This window comes from Stenella coeruleoalba, assembly GCF_951394435.1.
Source record: "Stenella coeruleoalba genome assembly, chromosome: 6".
Lineage (NCBI taxonomy): Eukaryota > Metazoa > Chordata > Mammalia > Artiodactyla > Delphinidae > Stenella > Stenella coeruleoalba.
The window spans coordinates 95,544,135-95,563,201 of NC_137151.1; the positions used below are offsets into that span (position 1 = coordinate 95,544,135).

Consider the following 19,067-nt stretch of genomic DNA (forward strand, 5'->3'; position numbering starts at 1 on the left):
ATTTCCTACCCTTGGGTGAGTTTGTTAATTTTTGGTACAAAAACTTCATTGATGACATTACAAGGATGGCAGTTATGTGACACACATAACCCTGCTTTCACGGCAGACATTTCTGATTGATCACAGCAGTCTTTCTTGCTGATACTAGACGTGACTTCTAGAAGCCTCTTCTTTACTTTGTTCAGCCACTGGCAATTGGGTGTCCTGCAATTCATTTCAATTCTGACACTACCTGGAGTTAGCGCCAGATCCCATGAGTTAAAGGCAAAGTCCTCCACAAGACTGCCCTCACTTCAGACATCGTTAGCAAGTCTTGGGAGCCATCGACATTTCTGATCAACAGGCTGTAAATTTAGGGGTTGACATGACTCCCTCAGGTTCAATAATTTGTTAGATTAACTCACAGAACTCACTGATAGTCCTATACTTATGATTACAGTATTATTATAAAGGATACATGTAGGACAGGGCCTGGGAGGGTCTTGGATGCAGGGCATCCATGCTCTCTCCCTTTGGAGTCAGGGCATGTTGCTCTCCCTGAACATCAGTGCATTCAAAGAAGGAAGCTCTTTGAGCTCTGGGTGTCAGAGTTTTGTTGGGTCTTATTCATTGACCATGTGATTGAACTCAGTCTCCAGCTCCTCTCCCCTCCCAGAAAGTTGGGGGGGGTGAGTTATTCAGACGTGGCCAGCCCCTTTTTTGAAACTATCTAAGGGTCCACCATGCATCACTTTATTCATTTGCATAAAATTTCTTTATTATATGACAGGCATTCTATTGTAGTTGAAACTTATTATACTTCTTTTCCTAGCTTTAGAGAAGGGCCTTAGAAAACATCTTGGAGGAGGTTAAGTTTTAGGATTTTTTAAAACTAGATTTGAAAATCATGAGGGAAAAATTAGCATCTTATGGAAATGTATAAGTGAAATTACAAATATTTTCTCCCATTCCTCTGCCTACATCTGTTTCTGCAATCTCACTTTTCCCAGGCCCACTTCCCAGATAAAGTTCATATTGTATCTCAAGTCATCTTGTGGACCTAGGTAAGAGAGGTTAGGTTTGCTGTGGTTAAAAGCTGGAGAAATGAGGACATACTTTTAGCCACAAAAGCAACTCCATTTATAGAGATGTGTTGAGAGAAGAGGAGAGAAATGGGTGGTGGTTGAGGATGAAAAAGTATCTGGTGAATTAAAAATCTTCAAGGACGAAAATATTTGCAGTTTGGGGGTGGAGGTAAGCAGTGAGAGTTTAGACACAGGTGAGTTGAACCTGGAGAATCACATGGGAGCCAGATCATGAAGTGCCACAAATGCATTACTAATGGACTTTGACTTTTTGTTATGGAAGATACAAGGCTCTACTAAAGAATTTTCTGCATAAGAGTATCATGGGACTTCCCTGGTGGCACAGTGGTTACAAATCCGCCTGCCAATGCAGGGGACATGGGTTTGAGCCCTGGTCTGGGAAGATCCCACATGCTGCGGAGCAACTAAGCCTGTGTGCCACAACTACTGAGCCTGTGCTCTAGAGCTCGCGAGCCACAACTGCTGAGCCCATACGCCACAACTACTGAAGTCCACGTGCCTAGAGCCTGTGCTCTGCAACAAGAGAAGCCACTGCAATGAGAAGCCCGCGCACTGCAACCAAGAGCAGCCCCCGCTTGCCGCAACTAGAGAAAGCCTGAGCGCAGCAGTGAAGACCCAACATAGCCAAAAATAAATAAATAAAATAAGTTATAAAAAAAAAAAAGAGTATCATGATCAAGTTTGTTTTTTAAAAGTCACTTTGGTGGCATTATGGAGGTTGGATTGGAAAGGATTGAGACTGAAGGCAAGAAGCCCAGTTAAGGGGTAATTGTAATAATTCAGAGAAAAAAATCATTAGCTCTTTGGACCAAGGCAATGAACTTAAGAAACAATATGGTTATGCTCAGAAAGCACAAGTACTGTATTTATAAATACAGTTTCAGAGTTCTTCCCCATTAGATTATTTGTAACAGGTTTATAAAGGTTGAAAATCAGTATTAAATCTTGAACTCAAAATAAGATTATGTATTATTGATGTCTACTCATAAAAGAATATTCTTGTAGTTTATACTTAGGAGTGCTTTTATTTTAAAAATTTATAGCTCATTTTAAATCATGAGCCTAAGGATCTTATGGAGTCAGGATTTTGGCCTTTGAATGCTTGGGGTTTTGTAAGATGCACTTGTTATCATCCATACATTATAAATGTCTCCTTCCTTGGGAGGTCATTTCTAAAAACACTATGTAGACTTATATTGCCACTATATTTAAAGTAAGATGAAGAATCTCAAGAGTGTTTTTTTACTTGTGATTTAGTTGGTTTATTTAAAATTATATTTCATATCTTTGTCTTTCAAACTGAACCATGAATTTAGATTTTGCTTGTAGTAAACTTTCAATTTTTCAAGTGAATATTATATGTAAGATCTGTAAAACTAGTCTAGTCACCTTAAAGGTAAGAAACTCACAGATAATCCTCATTTAAAGTATACTGACTTTATAGAATTTCCAAGTTAGAGAATTCATAATAGAAGGCAAGGATTGCTTTTACCAGATTATAAGGCCTTGAAATTTAAGCTGGACTTTTTCCTACGTTAGAGAGAACAATTGGCAGCTGTTTACAATAGACATTGACTAGGCAAATTGAGGAGTGGAAAAGATTTCTGGAGTTTGGGATATTTCAGCAAAAGGAGCTTAGAATTTTGGACAATAAAGTCCTAGAGGTGGGAAAATTCTTCTAAATTCTTAAATCCTCATCACATTAGGAACAAGGCCAAAAATTCCAACTTTGTCTATATGCCATGTCCTAAGTAAGCCCCAATTTTATAATGAGAGTCAGTTAAAAAAAAAAAGATTGCTCTTTTAGAAGTTAGTATTTTTTTCTGCCCAGTTAAATCAAAATGTGTGTAAATAGAAAATGGGACAATTAAGGACAAAAGGAACTACTCCTTTAAATAACTAAAATGGAATATTGGGAATCTAATGTCTTCTTGCTTGTTGATTTAACATTTTTGGAAAAGTGCAGAGGAATAGTTTCACTTCGTCTTGAAAATTAGTTATATTTAAATGTTTGTTTATTATTTTGAAGTTAACCCTGGTTTTTCTAATCACCTCTTTTTAGCTCTCCAAAAAAAAATTAAATATAAAAATGAGTGTTTCTGATACCATCTATAAATAAGAGAGAATGAAAGAATCCAAAGCTGCAAGTGAAATGATGCCCAGACTAAAATGAAACATGTATTTTTAGAACATGATTATATAGTATTAGGCAACCTTGGTAGTATGCTTTGTGACTTGTGTTTATTTTATAAAATGCTTTATTAATTTATGTTGTAGGGTGGTTCAGGAAGAGGCTAATAATTTTACATATGTGTTTATGTGACTACTGCTAAGATGCTTCAAATTTCTTTGTCTACAGTGAATGCCTTTTACTCAATGTAAACATAGTACTAATACTTCATGTTAAGCATTATCTGAAGAAAAGACTATTGTAAAGTATAATTGCCATTTAATCATGGAACTCTTCACAGTGCTTCTTTGCTATTTGAGCATTTTTCTTAACAGAGATAGGGAAATAATACAGTGGTTTATGAAAAGATTCTGAGGCTTTAGAGATAGTATATTTAAAATGCATTACATATTTAGAGTTCTTTACATACTTTTTTTTTTTTTTTTGCGGCACGCGGGCCTCTCACTGTCGTGGCCTCTCCCGTTGTAGAGCACAGGCTCCAGGCGTGCAGGCTCAGCGGCCATGGCTCACGGGCCCAGCCGCTCCGCGGCATGTGGGATCCTCCCAGACCGGGGCACGAATCCGTGTCCCCTGCATTGGCAGGCGGACTCTCAACCACTGCGCCACCAGGGAAGCCCTCTTTACATACTTTAAAGCTGAAAATGCACATTGACTTTCTGGTTTCAGAGCCCAGTGAAATAGGGTGGATATCTGATATTACAGTTTTATAGATTAGGGCACTTCAGAGATTAAATGAAGTGCTTCATGTTACAGAGGTGGAACTTAGTATGCAGGCTTCTGACTTTGAATCTAGGGGCTTTTAATGTGAGAGGCACATGCAAGGAGCCAGTTACATCTGGTATTGGCTTTTGCCCATAAAGAACCATATTGTCTTCTTACACAGAAACCACCTGTCACAAAATATTGATGTATTGCTTTAAAAGAGTCTTCTACTGATGCTCATGCTTGGGGTTCTACATTCACCTCTATCTTTCTCCTTTCATTTTGCTAGTTTTCTTCTCTCCCTCTTCTGATCAGATGGCTTAGGGACCCTGTAGGTAGGTGAATATTGTTTATTTAGTAAAGCAGTTAACAGATATTAAACTAGTTAGAGGTACTTCATTTTTATTTGCTAGTTACCGTTTCTTTTAGAAATGGTATAGACACATTGTATTTCTAAATAGTAGAAGGTGAAGTAATCTTATATTTTAAATATTTTCTTTAACAATAGCACAATTGAAAATACTAAATAGCCTTTTTTTCTCTCTCTCCTCAGTAAGACTCCTCTGAAGTAAGACTAACCACTCTGCTCTAATAATCTTCTAAAATGTCACTCTCCATTTGGTGGTACTATGCAGAGGGGAAGGCACAGAATATCTGGACTAAAAGAGCTTCTTTAGGATTTGAGCTGAAAATGTAGTTACTTTAAAGTGCCACAGATTTTCGTCCTGTATTTAAACACCCTTCTTATTTTGTTCCCCTTATATTGTAGGGTAGATGATGTGCCTCCAGGAATATCTTTGCTTCCTGATAATATTCTGCAGGTTCTGAGGACCCAGCTTCTGCACTGTGTTCAGAAAATGGCAGATGGGTTAGAGGAAGAACAACAAGCCTTGTCAATTTTGCTTATCAAGTTCTTCATTGTTCTTTGCAGGTATCTGGTACAAATAAACTAGTTATCTGTTTCAAATAATTATTAGCAAACTAATAATGCATTTATTAGTTATTAATGATGTTTGTTGTTCATATGGAGCTTTTAGGGATGAGTACAGCTTTTGCAATAGGCTTGTGGTTTGTTATTATATTGGAAAGCCTTTTACTATATCTACTTAGAGAGATTCAGCCAGGATAAAAAATAATTGCTTTAGAGTAAAGACAATGACAGGAGTTTTTACTTAAGAATTTATTGCACTGGTATTTTCTATATGGTCCTCACCAATAAACATGTACGTATACATTTTTATACTGTGCGTTATCATTTGTGAAATGTATTTTTCTAGTCTTTCATTTTATAATTTTACCAAAGAAAGTATAATTATTCCATAGCTTATATTTCCAGATTTATAGATGATTAGGTCTGTGGTACTTAAATTTTAGTGTGCCTAAATGTCAACTGGGAAGCTTAATAGAAATACAGAGTTTGAGCCTTATGTATGGAAGTTCTGATCCAAAAGAGCTCAGGCATTTTGAATTTTCACACATTCCATTAATCTGCATATAAGAATTTGAGAACCGTTGGGTTAGGGGCATCACATGCCTCTTAAAATCTGTCTTCTTTTCTTGTTCTTAGAGGAAAAGCTTTCAGTCTTTTACCATTTAGTATGATATTTGCTGTGAAATTTTTATATATAGGTTTTATTATGTTGAGGTAGTTTCCTTCTGTTCCTAGTTTGCTGAGTGTTGTTATCAGGAATGGTTGCTGAATTTTGTCAAATGCTTTTCTGCATTAATTGAGATGATCATCTGGGTTTTTTTCCCCTTTATTCTGTTAATATGGCATATTACATTGATCAGCTTTCATATGTTTAACCATCCTTGCATTACAGGAATAAATCCCACTTAGTCATAGTGTGTAATACTTTTAATATACTGTTGAATTCTCTTTGCTAGTATTTTGTTGAAGATCTTTGCATTAATGTTCATAAGGGATGTTGGCTTGTAGTTTTCATGTAGTCTCTTGTTTGGCTTTGGGATCAGGGTAATACTGGCCTCATAAAATGAGTCAGAAAGTGTTCCTTCCTTTTCAGTTTTTTAGAAAAATTTGAGAAGGATTGGCATTAGTTCTTCTTTAAATGTTTTGTAGACTTCATGAGTGAAAACATCAGGTCCAGGACTGCTTTTTTGGGAGAGTTTTGATTACTGATTCAGTTCCCTTACTAGTTGTAGGTCTATTCAGCTTATTTATTTCATCATGGTTTAATCTTGGCAGATTTTGTGTTTCTAGGAATTTGTCCATTTCATCTATGTTATTCAATTTGTTGTTGTACAGTTGTTCATAGTACTCTCTTAATAATCCTCTGTATTTCTGTAGTATCAGTAGTAATATCCACACTTCATTTTTGATGTTAGTAATCTGATTCGTCTCTCTTTTTCTTAGTCTATCTAGCTAAAGGTTTGTCAATTTTGTTGATGTCTCCAAGGAACTAATTTTTGTTTTCATTGATTTTCTCTATTTTTAAAAATTTATTTTAATCTCTGCTCTGATCTTTATCATTTCCTTCTTTCTGCTAACTTTGGATTTAGTTTGTTCATCTTTGTCTGATTCCTTAAGTTGTAATATTAGGTAGTTGGTTTCTTGTTCTTTTTTTTTAGTGTAAGCACTTACACCTATAAAATTCTCCCTTTGCACCACTTTCATTGCCTCCCATAAGTTTTGGTAAGTAATGTTTTCCTTTTCATTCATCTTAAGTATTTTCTAATTTCCCTTGTGGGTTTCTTCTTTGATCCATTGATTATTTTAAAGTATTTTTGTTAATTTACACAGTTTTGTGAATTTTTCAGTTCTCTTTATGTTACTGATTTTTAACTTCATCCTGCTGCGGTTAGAGAAGATACTTTGTATGATATCTGTCATTTTAAATCTGTTGAGACTTAATTTGTGGCCTAATATAGTGTCTATCTTATAAAATGTCCCAAGTGCACTTGAGAAGAATGTTTGTTCTGTTCTTGGGTAGAGTCACCTGTATATGTTTCTTAGAGCTATTAGATTTACTGTGTTAAGTCCTCTGTTGCTTTACTTATCTTCTATCTAGTTGTTTTATCCATTATTGTGGATGAGGTATTGAATTCTCCAGCTATTATGGAAGAACTATATGTTTCTCTCTTCAATTCTGTCAGTATTTGCTTCATATGTTTTGATGGTCTGTCATTAGATACGTAAATGTTCATAATTGTTATATCTTTTTGCTAGTGTAATACCTTTGTTATATCATATATACTTTTATTACATTATATTTTACCTTTTATTTTATTTATTTTTAACATCTTTGAGTATTAATTGCTTTACAATGTTGCGTTACTTTCTGCTGTATAACAAAGTAAATCAGCTATGTGCCTACGTATATCCCCATATCCCCTCCCTCTTACGTCTCCCTCTCACCCTCCTTATCCTACCCCCTAGGTGGTCTCAAAGCACTGAGCTGATCTCCCTGTGCTAGGTAGCTGCTTCCCACTAGCTATCGATTTTACATTTGGTAGTGTATATATGTCAGTGTTATTCTCTCAATTCATCCCAGGTTACCCTTCCCCAACCCTGTGTCCTCAAGTCCATTCTCTACGTCTGTGTCTTTATTCCTGTCCTGCTCCTAGGCTCATCAGAACCATTTTTTTTTAGATTCCATATATATGTGTTAGGATACGGTATTTGTTTTTCTCTTTCTGACTTACTTCACTGTATGACAGAGTCTGTATGACAGACTCTAGGTCCATCCACCTCACTACAAATAACTCAATTTCATTTTTTTATGGCTGACTAATATTCCATTGTTTATATGTGCCACATCTTCTTTATCCATTCATCTGTCGATGGACACTTAGGTTGCTACCATGTCCTGGCTATTATAAATAGTGCTGCATTGAACATTGTGGTACATGACTCTTTTTGAATTATGGTTTTCTCAAGGTATATGCCCAGGAGTGGGATTGCTGGGTAATATAGTAGTTCTATTTTTAGTTTTTTAAGGAACCTCTATACTGTTCTTCATAGTGGCTGTATCAATTTACATTCCTACGAACAGTGCAAGAGGGTTTCCTTTCCTCCACACGCTCTCCAGCATTTGTTGTTTGTAGATTTTTTGATTTTGGCCATTCTGACTGGTGTGAGGTGATACCTCATTGTAGTTTTGATTTGCATTTCTCTAATGATTAGTGATATTGAGCACCTTTTCATGTGTTTGTTAGCAATCTGTATATCTTCTTTGTGGAAGTGTCTGTTTAGGTCTTCTGCCCATTTTTGGATTGGGTTGTTTTTTTAATATTGAGCTTCATGAGCTGCTTGTATATTTTGGAGATTTATCCTCTGTCATTTGCTTCCTTTGCAAATATTTTCTCCCATTCTGAGGGTTCTCTTTTTGTCTTGTTTATGGTTTCCTTTGCTGTGCAAAAGCTTTTAAGTTTCATTAGGTCCCATTTGTTTATTTTTGTTTTTATTTCCATTTCTCTAGGAGGTGAGTCAAAAAGGATCTTGCTGTGATTTATGTCATAGAGTGTTCTGCCCATGTTTTCCTCTAAGAGTTCTATAATGTTTGACCTTACATTTAGGTCTTTAATCCATTTTGCGGCGAGTGGGGGCCACTCTTCATCGCGATGTGCGGGCCTGTCACTGCCATGGCCTCTCTTGCTGCAGAGCACAGGCTCCAGATGCATAGGCTCAGTAGTTGTGGCTCATGGGCCCAGTTGCTCCACGGCATGTGGGATCTTCCCAGACCAGGGCTCAAACCCGTGTCCCCTGCATTGGCAGGCAGATTCTCAACCACTGTGCCACCAGGGAAGCCCTCCCTTTTTTTCTTGATGAGTCTGGCTTATGGTTTATCAATTTTGTTTATCTTCTCAAAGAACCAGCTTTTTGTTTTATAGATCTTTGCTATTGTTTCCTTCATTCCTTTTTCATTTATTTCTGATCTGATCTTTATGATTTCTTTCCTTCTGCTAACTTTGGGGTTTTTTCTTCTTTCTCTAATTGCTTTAGGTGTAAGGTTAGGTTGTTTATTTGAGATTTTTCTTGTTTCTTGAGGTAGGGTTGTATAGCTATAAACTTCCCTCTTAGAACTGCTTTTGCTGCATCCCATAGGTTTTGGGTGGTCATGTCTCTGTTGTCTTTTGTTTCTAGGTATTTTTTGATTTCCTCTTTGATTTCTTCAGTGATCTCTTGGTTATTTAGTAGCATATTGTTTAACCTCCATGTGTTTGTATTTTTTACAGTTTTTTTCCTTTAATTGATATCTAGTCTCATAGCGTTGTGGTCGGAAAAGATACTTGATACAATTTCAGTTTTCTTAAATTTACCAAGGCTTGATTTATGACCCAAGATCTGGTCTATCCTGGAGGATGTTCCATAAGCCCTTGAGAAGAAAGTGTATTCTGTTGTTTTTGGATGGAATGTCCTATAAATATCAATTAAGTCTGTCTCATTTAATGTGTCATTTAAAGCTTGTGTTTTCTTATTTATTTTCATTTTGGATGATCTGTCCATTTGTGAAAGTGGGGTGTTAAAGTCCCCTACTATTATTGTGTTACCATCCATTTCCCCTTTTATGGCTGTCAGCATTTGCCTTATGTATTGAGGTGCTCCTATGTTGGGTGCATAAATATTTACAGTTGTTATGTCTTCTTGGATTGATCCCTTGATCATTATGTAGTGTCCTTCTTTGTCTCTTGTAATAGTCTTTATTTTAAAGTCTGTTTTGTCTGATATGAGAATTGCTACTCCAGCTTTCTTTTGATTTCCATTTGCATGGAATATCTTTTTCCATCCCCTCACTTTCATTCTGTATGTGTCCCTTGGTCTGAAGTGGGTCTCTTGTGGACAGCATATACACGGGTCTTGTTTTTGTATCCATTCAGCCAGTCTATGTCTTTTGGTTGGAGCACTGAATCCATTTACACTTAAGGTAATTATCAATATGTATGTTCCTATGACCATTTTCTTAATTGTTTTGGGTTTGTTATTGTAGGTCTTTTCCTTCTCTTGTGTTTCCTGCCTAGAGATCCTTTAGCATTTGTTGTAAAGCTGGTTTGGTGGTCCTGAATTCTCTTAACCTTTGCTTATCTCTAAAGGTTTTAATTTCTCCATCGAATCTTAATGACATCCTTGCTGGGTAGAGTAATCTTGTAGGTTTTTTCCCTTTCATGACTTTAAATATGTCCTGCCATTCCCTTCTCTTTTGCTGAGGTTCTGCTAAAAGATCAGCTGTTAACCTTATGGGGATTCCCCCTTGTATGTTATTTGTTGCTTTTCCTGCTGCTTTTAGTACTTTTTCTTCATACTTAATTTTTGATAGTTTGATTAGTATGTGTTTCGGCATGTTTCTCTATGATTAATATGTGTTTCAGCATGTTTTTCCTGTATGGTACTCTGTGTGCTTCCTGGACTTGACTGACTGTTTACTTTCCCATGCTAGGGATGTTTTCGACTCTGATCTCTTCAAATATTTTCTCAGACCCATTCTTTTTCTCTTCTTCTTCTGGGATCCCTATAATTCGAATGTTGGTGCATTTAATGTTGTCCCAGAGGTCTCTGAGACTGTCCTCAGTTCTTTTCATTCTTTTTTCTTTATTCTGCTCCCTGGCAGTTATTTTTACCATTTTATCTTCCAGCTCATTTATCTGTTCTTCTGCCCCAGTTATTCTGCTATTGATTCCTTCTAGAGTATTTTTAATTTCAGTAACTGTGTTGTTCATCACTGTTTGTTTGCTCTTTAGTTCTTCTAGATCCTTGTTAAATGTTTCTTGTATTTTCTCCATTCTGTTTCCGAGATTTTGGATCATCTTTACTATCATTACTCTGAATTCTTTTTCAGGTAGGTTGCCTATTTCATCTTCATTTATTTGGTCTTGTAAGTATTTACCTTGCTCCTTCATCTGTAACATATTTTTTTGTCGTTTCTTTTTTTTTTCTTTTAATGGGTGGTGCTGTATTCCTGTCTTCCTGGTTGTTTGGCCTGAGACATCCAGCACTGGAGTTTGCAGGCAGTTGGATAGAGCCGGGTCTTGGTGCTGAGATGAGGACCTCCCGGGGGCCTCACTCCGATGAATGTTCCCTGGGGTTTAAGTTTCTCATTAGTCCAGCGGTTTGGACTTGGAGCTCCCACCACAGGATCCCAACTCCCGACCTGGGAACCAAGATCCTGCAAGCTTCGTTGTGTGGTAAAAAAAAAAAAAAAAAGGAAGAAGAAAAGGAGCAGTGCAATATGCAAGAATATAGAACAAAATAAAATTAGAAAGATGAAAAATATATTAATTGAAACAACTCCAACCGGGTAAAATAAAACCATAACAGTAAAAAGAAAAATAAAAAAGGTGGGGGGAACAAGCCAAAAGGAGAGAATGTTAATGAAGTATAAAGAATAAAACTAGAAAAATAAAAGTTTTTTTAGGAAAAATAAAAATATAAAAGAATCGACAACAATGAATCAACAAGGTAAAACAGAACCCCAGTCTAAAAGAGGAAAAAAAAAAAAAAAAAAAAAAACCTTGGCTGTAGGGGGCAAAGTTTAGGCGGGGTGGAATTTACGCAGGGGCTGGGTTTAGGGTGGAGCGGGACCTAGTCAGGTGGGGGGATGAGTTTTGAGCGTGGGGCAGCTCCTAAGCTTAGGACCCACGCAGCTGGAAACGCCCTGGGGGTAAGGCCTTGACAGAGTGATGTTCAAGCATAGGGTGGGGCCTCTGCTCAGGACCTGTGTGGAAGTGGAAAGGCAGCACATGGAAAGGAGGGCCTCTGGAGTGTGGAGTTAGGGAGTTTGGAGGTAGGGCCCTGAGTGAGGGTGTGTGGGTGGGGTTTAGGCCCAGTGCATCGGATGGGTCTCAGAGGGCGTTCTCTGAGTGTACAGGTAGGGCCCTGGGTTGGGGTGTAGGGGCGGAGCTTGGGTTCTGCGTGGCAGGAGAGAGGCTCTGAGGGCAGAGGATTAGTCCTGGGGCCTAACAGGCTTCCTGGTACCTAAGTGGACAGGGAAGGCACAGACTGCATTCCCTTCCATTCCTTCATGCCCCCTTCCCCACCATCTCCCCCAGGGTCTCCCCCATTGCTGCTGGACCCCTAACCGTGGGTGGGTCCCACTGGGTGTAGGAACTCCTCCCCTCCTCCATCCACCCCTCAGGGGTGCCAGTCCCGGAGGTCCAGCCTTTACTTTTGCTCCCCCTTCCCTCCTTCCCACTCCCTCAGGACCCATGCATCTGGAAGGGGCCTTGGTGGACAGAGGATCAGGCCTGGGATCTCAGCAGGTTCCTGGGGGCCCAAGTGGACAGGAGAAACCTGGCCATGCTCCCTTTTGATCCTCTGCCCTCCCAGTGGTTCCCCAGTTTCCCGCTTCGGGTGTGGGATCCCTTCCCCTCCCCCAGCTGCCCCTCAGGGGCATCAGGCCCATCCCGCCTCCACTTCTCCTCTCCCATCACTCCTCCCAAGCCCCACATCCTACCCGCTCACTGGGGGTTCCTCCCATCCCTTTAGGTGTCTGTGGTCCCCCGCTGGTGCCTGGTAGGTGCCCTAGTTGTGTGTAGACGCGAATTCCGCGTCCTCCTAGTATGCCATCTTGACTCTGCCCCCTGTGCCTTTTAAAATATATGATGTCCTTCTTTGTTCCATGTAACCTATTTTGTCTGATATTTGTATGTCAGCCTCTGCTCTCTTTGAGTTACTCTTTGCATGGAATATCTTTCCCTCTGCTTTCAGTTTCAACCTGTTTGTGTCCTTGGACATCAGGTAGACAGTATATAGTTGGATCCTGAGTTTGTATCCATTCTGCCAATCTCTTTTCTTTTTTTGTCTTTTTTTTTAATATATCGTGATTGGAGTATAATTGCTTTACAATGTTGTGTTAGTTTCTGCTGTACAACACAGTGAATCAGCTATATGCATACCTATATCTCCATATCCCATCCCTTTTGAGCCTTCCTCCCACCCTACCTATCCCACCCCTCTAGGTCTTCACAAAGCACCGAGCTGATCTCCCTGTGCTATGTAGCTGCTTCCCACTAGCTGTTTTACATTTGGTAGTGTATATATGTCAGTGCTACTCTGTCACTATGTCCCAGTCTCCACTTCCTGCCCTGTGTCCTTAAGTCCATTCTCAATGTCTGCATCTTTATTCCTGCCCTACCACTCATTCATCAACACCATTCAGTCTCGTGTCTTTTGAATGGAAACTTTAATCCATTTACATTGAAAGTAATTACTCCTAAGGAGGAATTTACTTCTTTTACTGTTCTATTTGTTTTCTTTATGCCTTAAAACAGAAGTTTGTTTTTTTTTAAATTTATTTATTTTTTGGCTGTTTTGGGTCTCCGTTGCTGCCCATGGGCTTTCTCTAGTTGTGGCGAGCGGGGGCTGCGCTTCGTAGCAGTGCATGGGCTTCTCATTGTGGTGATTTAAATTCCTTTATCATATTCTTTTTTTATAACGAGCATTTCATTATTTATTTATTTTGTAATATTTGTTTATTTATTTATTTGGCTCTACCGGGTCTTAGTTGCAGCATGCAGGATATTTTAGTTGCAGCATGCGGGTTCTAGTTCCCTGACCAGGGATTGAACCCAGGCCCCCTGCATTGGGAGCACAGAGTCTTAGCCACTGGACCACCAGGGATGTCCCCTTTATCATACTCTTTTGTATACATTCTGTAGATATTTTCTTTGTGGCTACCATTGGTGTTACATTTAACATTCTAAAGTTATAACATTCTAATTTGAATTTATACCACTTTAATATCAATAACATACAAAAACTCTGCTCTTTTATGGCTCTGTCCCTACTCCTTTTGGTTGCTGATGTCACAAAATTACATTTACACAATGTTTGCCCCCAAACATAAGCTAATAGTTATTTTAGATGCATTAGTCTCAAATTATGTATAAAACAAGATTTGGAATTACAAACCAAAGTTACAGTAATACTAGTTTTTACCTGAACAATTTTATTTCTTTAAATATAATCTCTTAAATTATATAAAAACAAAGAATACAGTTACAAATCACTGTTTCAATAATACTAGCTTTTATAATTGCCCATTTATTTACCTTCATTGAGATCTTAGTTTTCCATGAAGCTTTGAGTTGCTGGATAGTGTCCTTACCTCTCACCCTGCAGGACAGTGTTTAGCATTTTTTGTAGGGTAGAGCGAGTGATCACAGACTCCATTACCTTTTGTTTCCTGGGAATGTCTTTATTTCTCCCTCACTTTTGAAGGATAGTTTGCCAGATACAGGATTGTTGGTTGACAGCTATTTTTCTTTTAGCACTCTCAGTGTATCCTCTCACTATCTTCTGGCCTAAGTTTCTTAGTAGAAATCTGCTGATAATTGTATTGAAGATCCCTTATATGTGATGATTTGCTTCTCTCTTCCTATTTTCAAATAGTCTGTCTGTCTTTTGAAAGTTTGATTATAACGTGTGTCTCAGTGTGGGTGTCTTTGAGTTCACCTTATTTGGAGTTCGTTGAGCTTCTTGGCTGTTCATATTCATGTCCTTCATCAAATTTGGGAAATTATCAGCAATAATTTCTTTAAGTATTCTCTCTTTCCCTTTTTCTTTCTCTTCTTTTTCTTAGACTCAATCTTTTTTCTTTGTGTTGTTCAGACTTGATAATGTCCATTGTGCTATCTTCAAGTTCACTGATTCTTTCCTCTGCCAGCTCAGATCTACCGTTGAATTCCTCTAGTGAATTTTTCATTATAGTGATTATAGTTCCAGAATTTGTTTCTGGTTTCTTTTTAGTTTTTTTTTAATCTCCTTACTGATATTTCCATTTTGTTTACCCATTAATTTCTTGACTTTCTCCACATCTTCCTTTAGTATTGATACTTTGAGCATCTTGAAGACAGTTATTTTGAAGTCTTTGTCTAATAGATCTTTTTCAGGGAGTTTCTGTTGATCTCTGTTTTTTTTTTTGACTGGGCCATATTCCCCTATTTCTTTGTATGCCTTCTGATTTTTGTTTTTAATTGAATACTGGACATTTGAATCTAAGAATGTGGTAACTCTGAAAATCAGATTTACCCCCTTTCCTGGGGTTTGCTGCTTTTTGTTGTTATTTTTGTTTATTTGTTTTATTTTTTGATCCTTACAGATTGTCTCTGTGCTGAGGATCAACCTGAGTTGTAAACATAAGGTCTGCTCAGATCTACTCTGACCCTTTCCCTCAGCATGTGTGGTCACTCTCTAATTTTCCCCATTTATGCTGTTATTTTTGAATGTCCTAGTCTTTAACATCTGGCTCCCAAAAGGGGAAAAAACAAAAAGATGAAGGGGGAAAGGGAAATGGCCTTTAAGTCCCCTGGAAATTACTTCAGCCAGAGGGGGAGAGGCTTGTAACAAGTGGTGGGGATGTGCAATATCAGTGCCTGCCTGCCTCTTTGTCTGCACCTCTATAATCAGAAGGAGCAATCAGTGATCAGAGCACGATCTCCAATATGTTGAGGACAGGGTCCTTTTTGCCTACGTTGGTTTCTTCAAGCTGTTAGCAAGCTGCTCCTGGACTATGTGCACAGCTGCTTACCACATGTCTGGGGGTGGCAGATTGATAGGTGCTACTGTGCTAATAGCTGAAATTGAGCAGAATTTAGGACATTAATTGCAACTTATCATCCAGATTTTCCCATAGAAGTTGCCAGCCTTCAACAGAGACTCAAGGGTTCCAAAATAGTTACATCAAACTGATTTTGACAGTGTAACTGTTTTCTAGGTTGGGAGACAGATTCCTGGTTCTTCCCACTTGGCTATTTTCCCAGAATCCTCCACAGGGGCTTTGAATTTTACCTCTGCCTTTACTCTTTGCTTTCTCAAAGATGTCATGCCATTCTGACTTCTTACACTAAGTTCATTAATTTAGTTAATTTTTCCTGTTCCTTTAGCATTTACTGGATTTTAAGATATAAAGTATTTTTCAAGGTCACAATGTCTCAGAACACAATAGAGTTTTTGTCTTAACAGAATTTTTTTTAGTATGCCAAGAAAAAGACTGGTGATATTAGTAAGAGTACATGTTAGCATTTTACGTGTCATACCTCAGTCTTATTAAAAATGGAACAAAAATGAGGGCCATATTTTAATTAAACACCAGGCACTTGTTGACACACTGCTTTAAACAAAGCATGCACTGTGCCCTCTTGGAGTATGTATAGATGCCCACCCTTCTCTCAAGGCTTTTTAATATAGATGAGGAGATATATTATGAGTCTAAAAGGGGAACTATAATTTCAGAAAGCAAGATGATAACTATAAAACTGCACTACATGAGTTATAAAGACAACGATATGTACAAAAAACCAAGCTTAAAAAGTACATAGGAAAATAACAACAAACCTGGAAAGAAATAATCCAAAATGTATATAGTTGCTAACGTTGGGGTTGTAAGAATATTAGTGACTTTTTCTTTTCTATTTCTACTTTGTGATATTTTCCAATTTTTTATAATAAACAAATGCTAATTGGCATGTCTTTCTTAAATGTTCTCTGTTTATAGTAGTTAAATGGTGCTTGAGGTGTGTTTTGCATTCTCAGTGGGAAAGCAGTTATATAACCATATTGATTTTAAGTTTTAATGACTGTTTTTTGTATTTTATTTGCCAACATGTGTTCCGAAAACCAACCTGAATTCATGAGCATACATTTTTCTCATTATTCATATATAATAAATATATGGCTATTCTTTTTTTTCCTCACAGAAATCTATCTAACGTAGAAGAAATTGGGACTTGCTCATATATCAATCATGTTATCACTATGACAACACTCTATATTCAACAAGTAGGTGTGAATTAATATATTCCTTTTTGTTTTACTGAGAGTAACTAGTTTTTATTTTTTAAAATATCATAGTAAAGTTAAATGTTTTCAGAGGAGGTAATAATTGAGAAGATCATTAAAATTATCAGTGGGTACTTATATATTTCAGGCATCTTATGCAATTATCTGAAAGTAGACAAGCAATTATTAATACATTTTGTTATTTTAATTTAAAAGTTGAAGTGTTTTATAAATGGCTATTTTAAATGACACAGTTTGCCATTTTATGTATTTATTATTTATTCATCAAATAACCCTCTTATTGAAAGCATCATCTTTTTTGGAAAGACGTTTGTCTATCCATTTGAAATCCTTCCTAGGAAATACTTAAAATTTGAGAGGTTATATCCAACCCATATGATTAACTGACCCTTTACACACTCAAATGGAACTTAGGCTTATTTGAATAAAAATGAGTTATTATTATTAGATGAATGAAACATGTAGTCTTTTAATGATGTTGGTCAGTATGTTATACAGCTTAACATTTTTAAGTACATATAATTTTATGTTTAAATTCTCAGTTAAAAAGCAAAAAAAAAGAGAAGGAATTGGCAGATCAGACATCTATCGAAGAATTTGTGATCCATGCATTGGCATTTTGTGAAAGTTTATATGACCCATATCGGAATTGGAGGCATAGAATTTCAGGGTATGTCTTATAAATCATAATGTTCATTTAAAACCTAAATATCATAATATATACAATTCTTCAAAGCAGGTCTCATTCTCTATGAAAGCAGTTGGTAAGATGTGTCTAAGACCCCATCCTTATCTCTGAGGTAGAGAACTACATTGGAGGTAATGAATTAGTGATAAACGCCACTTCTAGATAATAAATTTACCCTGAACTTTTATTTTGTAATGCAAATTGAATGCTAATAATCTGATGGTAAAATCTCAGAGCACAGTAGCATCAAGTAGAGTGTACATATTTTTCAAGGAACTTTATCTTTTTTTAAAGCATATTTCATGATTTGAAAAAGAATTTTAACAGTATTTTGTGTTTTTATTTTTAATTGTGGAGCTTGTGTCAGTCAGAAACCAGTGTTTAAAAAGAGAGACTGTAATGCAAGGAGATTGTTAAATAGGTATTAGAGAACTCAAAAAACAAAAGGGGGACAGTGATGTAATACAGAGGTAGTAACTTCAGGAAGCAGCTACTTCCCTGGTTCTGTGGGAACAAAGGGAAGTGATTAGAGTTATCAGAAACTAGAAGTTTTGGAGAAGAGGTCCTGCAGTGCCTGGTCTGAGACTTCTGAGGAAAGAGTCCTAAGCCAGTGCTGCTATCACTGAGCAGCCGTGAAGAGGCTGGTTCTGGTGTTGCCAAAAATAAGCTGAAGAAAGAAACCAACTGTGAATGCCATAGTTAAGAACTGTTGGCCAGTAAAAAAATAAGGAATAAGGCATCAGTCCCCCTTTCACTCTTTCAACGTTCCAGGCTCCGTTTAGTACCCACTATTGATGAACCCAAGAGTGAGGTAGCTGGAGGAAAGGAAATACAGTTTGTAGAATGACTGTTCCAGCATCACAAAGCAGATGGCATGTAAGATGATGGATTTGTAGCTTAGTGACAATGGCATAATTACCAGTACACAGCTCAAAGGGAAGAGTTTAAAAACTCATGTATCTTTCTTATCTGTGGGCAAAGAATAGGAAGAGTTGTGTTATCACCCACAATCAGATCTCTTTTTTAGGTCTCCCTAATCTGCTGTACTTTAAATCTCAGGATTTTTTCATTTTCAGTGTAACCTGACCCACTTATAAACAATTCCTACTTCCTGCAACATTTCAGTTACTAGAATGTTTGATTTTTTTAATAGGCTTTTCAGAATATTTAGGGTAGGATACCCTCACTTTGAATAGCCACCATTAGATAATTGTGAAGGATTGGTAACTGAGAGAACATGTATGTAGACTATGGGGTAATTAGACTATGGGGTAATACTTTATATGTTCTATATAGTAATATTTTATTGAAATAACACATCCTTTAGGTAAAGCAAGAAGTGTCTAATAGAATTAATAGGAACAAATACTCCAGCTATTAAATATAACAATTCTATCTGCTTATTTATACATTTGCTTTCCTTTATGTGTTGAAAGTTGTAGTCTTTTTTTTTTTTTTTTTTTTTTTTTTTTTTTTTTTTTGCGGTACGCGGGCCTCTCACTGTTGTGGCCTCTCCCGCTGCGGAGCACAGGTTCCGGACGCGCAGGCTCAGCGGCCACGGCTCACGGGCCCAGCCGCTCTGCGGCATGTGGGATCTTCCCAGACCGGGGCACGTACCCGTGTCCCCTGCATTGGCAGGTGGACTCT

The 19,067-nt window shown here is 37.5% G+C and overlaps 1 protein-coding gene across 2 annotated transcripts in view; it reads left to right on the forward strand.

The window, feature by feature from the left end:
- NBEAL1 (neurobeachin like 1) overlaps nucleotides 1-19,067 on the forward strand; it is a 178,036-nt gene that overhangs the window by 19,192 nt on the left and 139,777 nt on the right. For both annotated transcript variants that reach the window (XM_079925384.1, XM_079925385.1), the window contains exons 3-5: nucleotides 4,748-4,909; nucleotides 16,630-16,711; nucleotides 17,275-17,402. In XM_079925384.1, coding sequence (XP_079781510.1) covers nucleotides 4,748-4,909; nucleotides 16,630-16,711; nucleotides 17,275-17,402 — 372 coding nt within the window. The remainder of the gene's footprint in view (nucleotides 1-4,747; nucleotides 4,910-16,629; nucleotides 16,712-17,274; nucleotides 17,403-19,067) is intronic.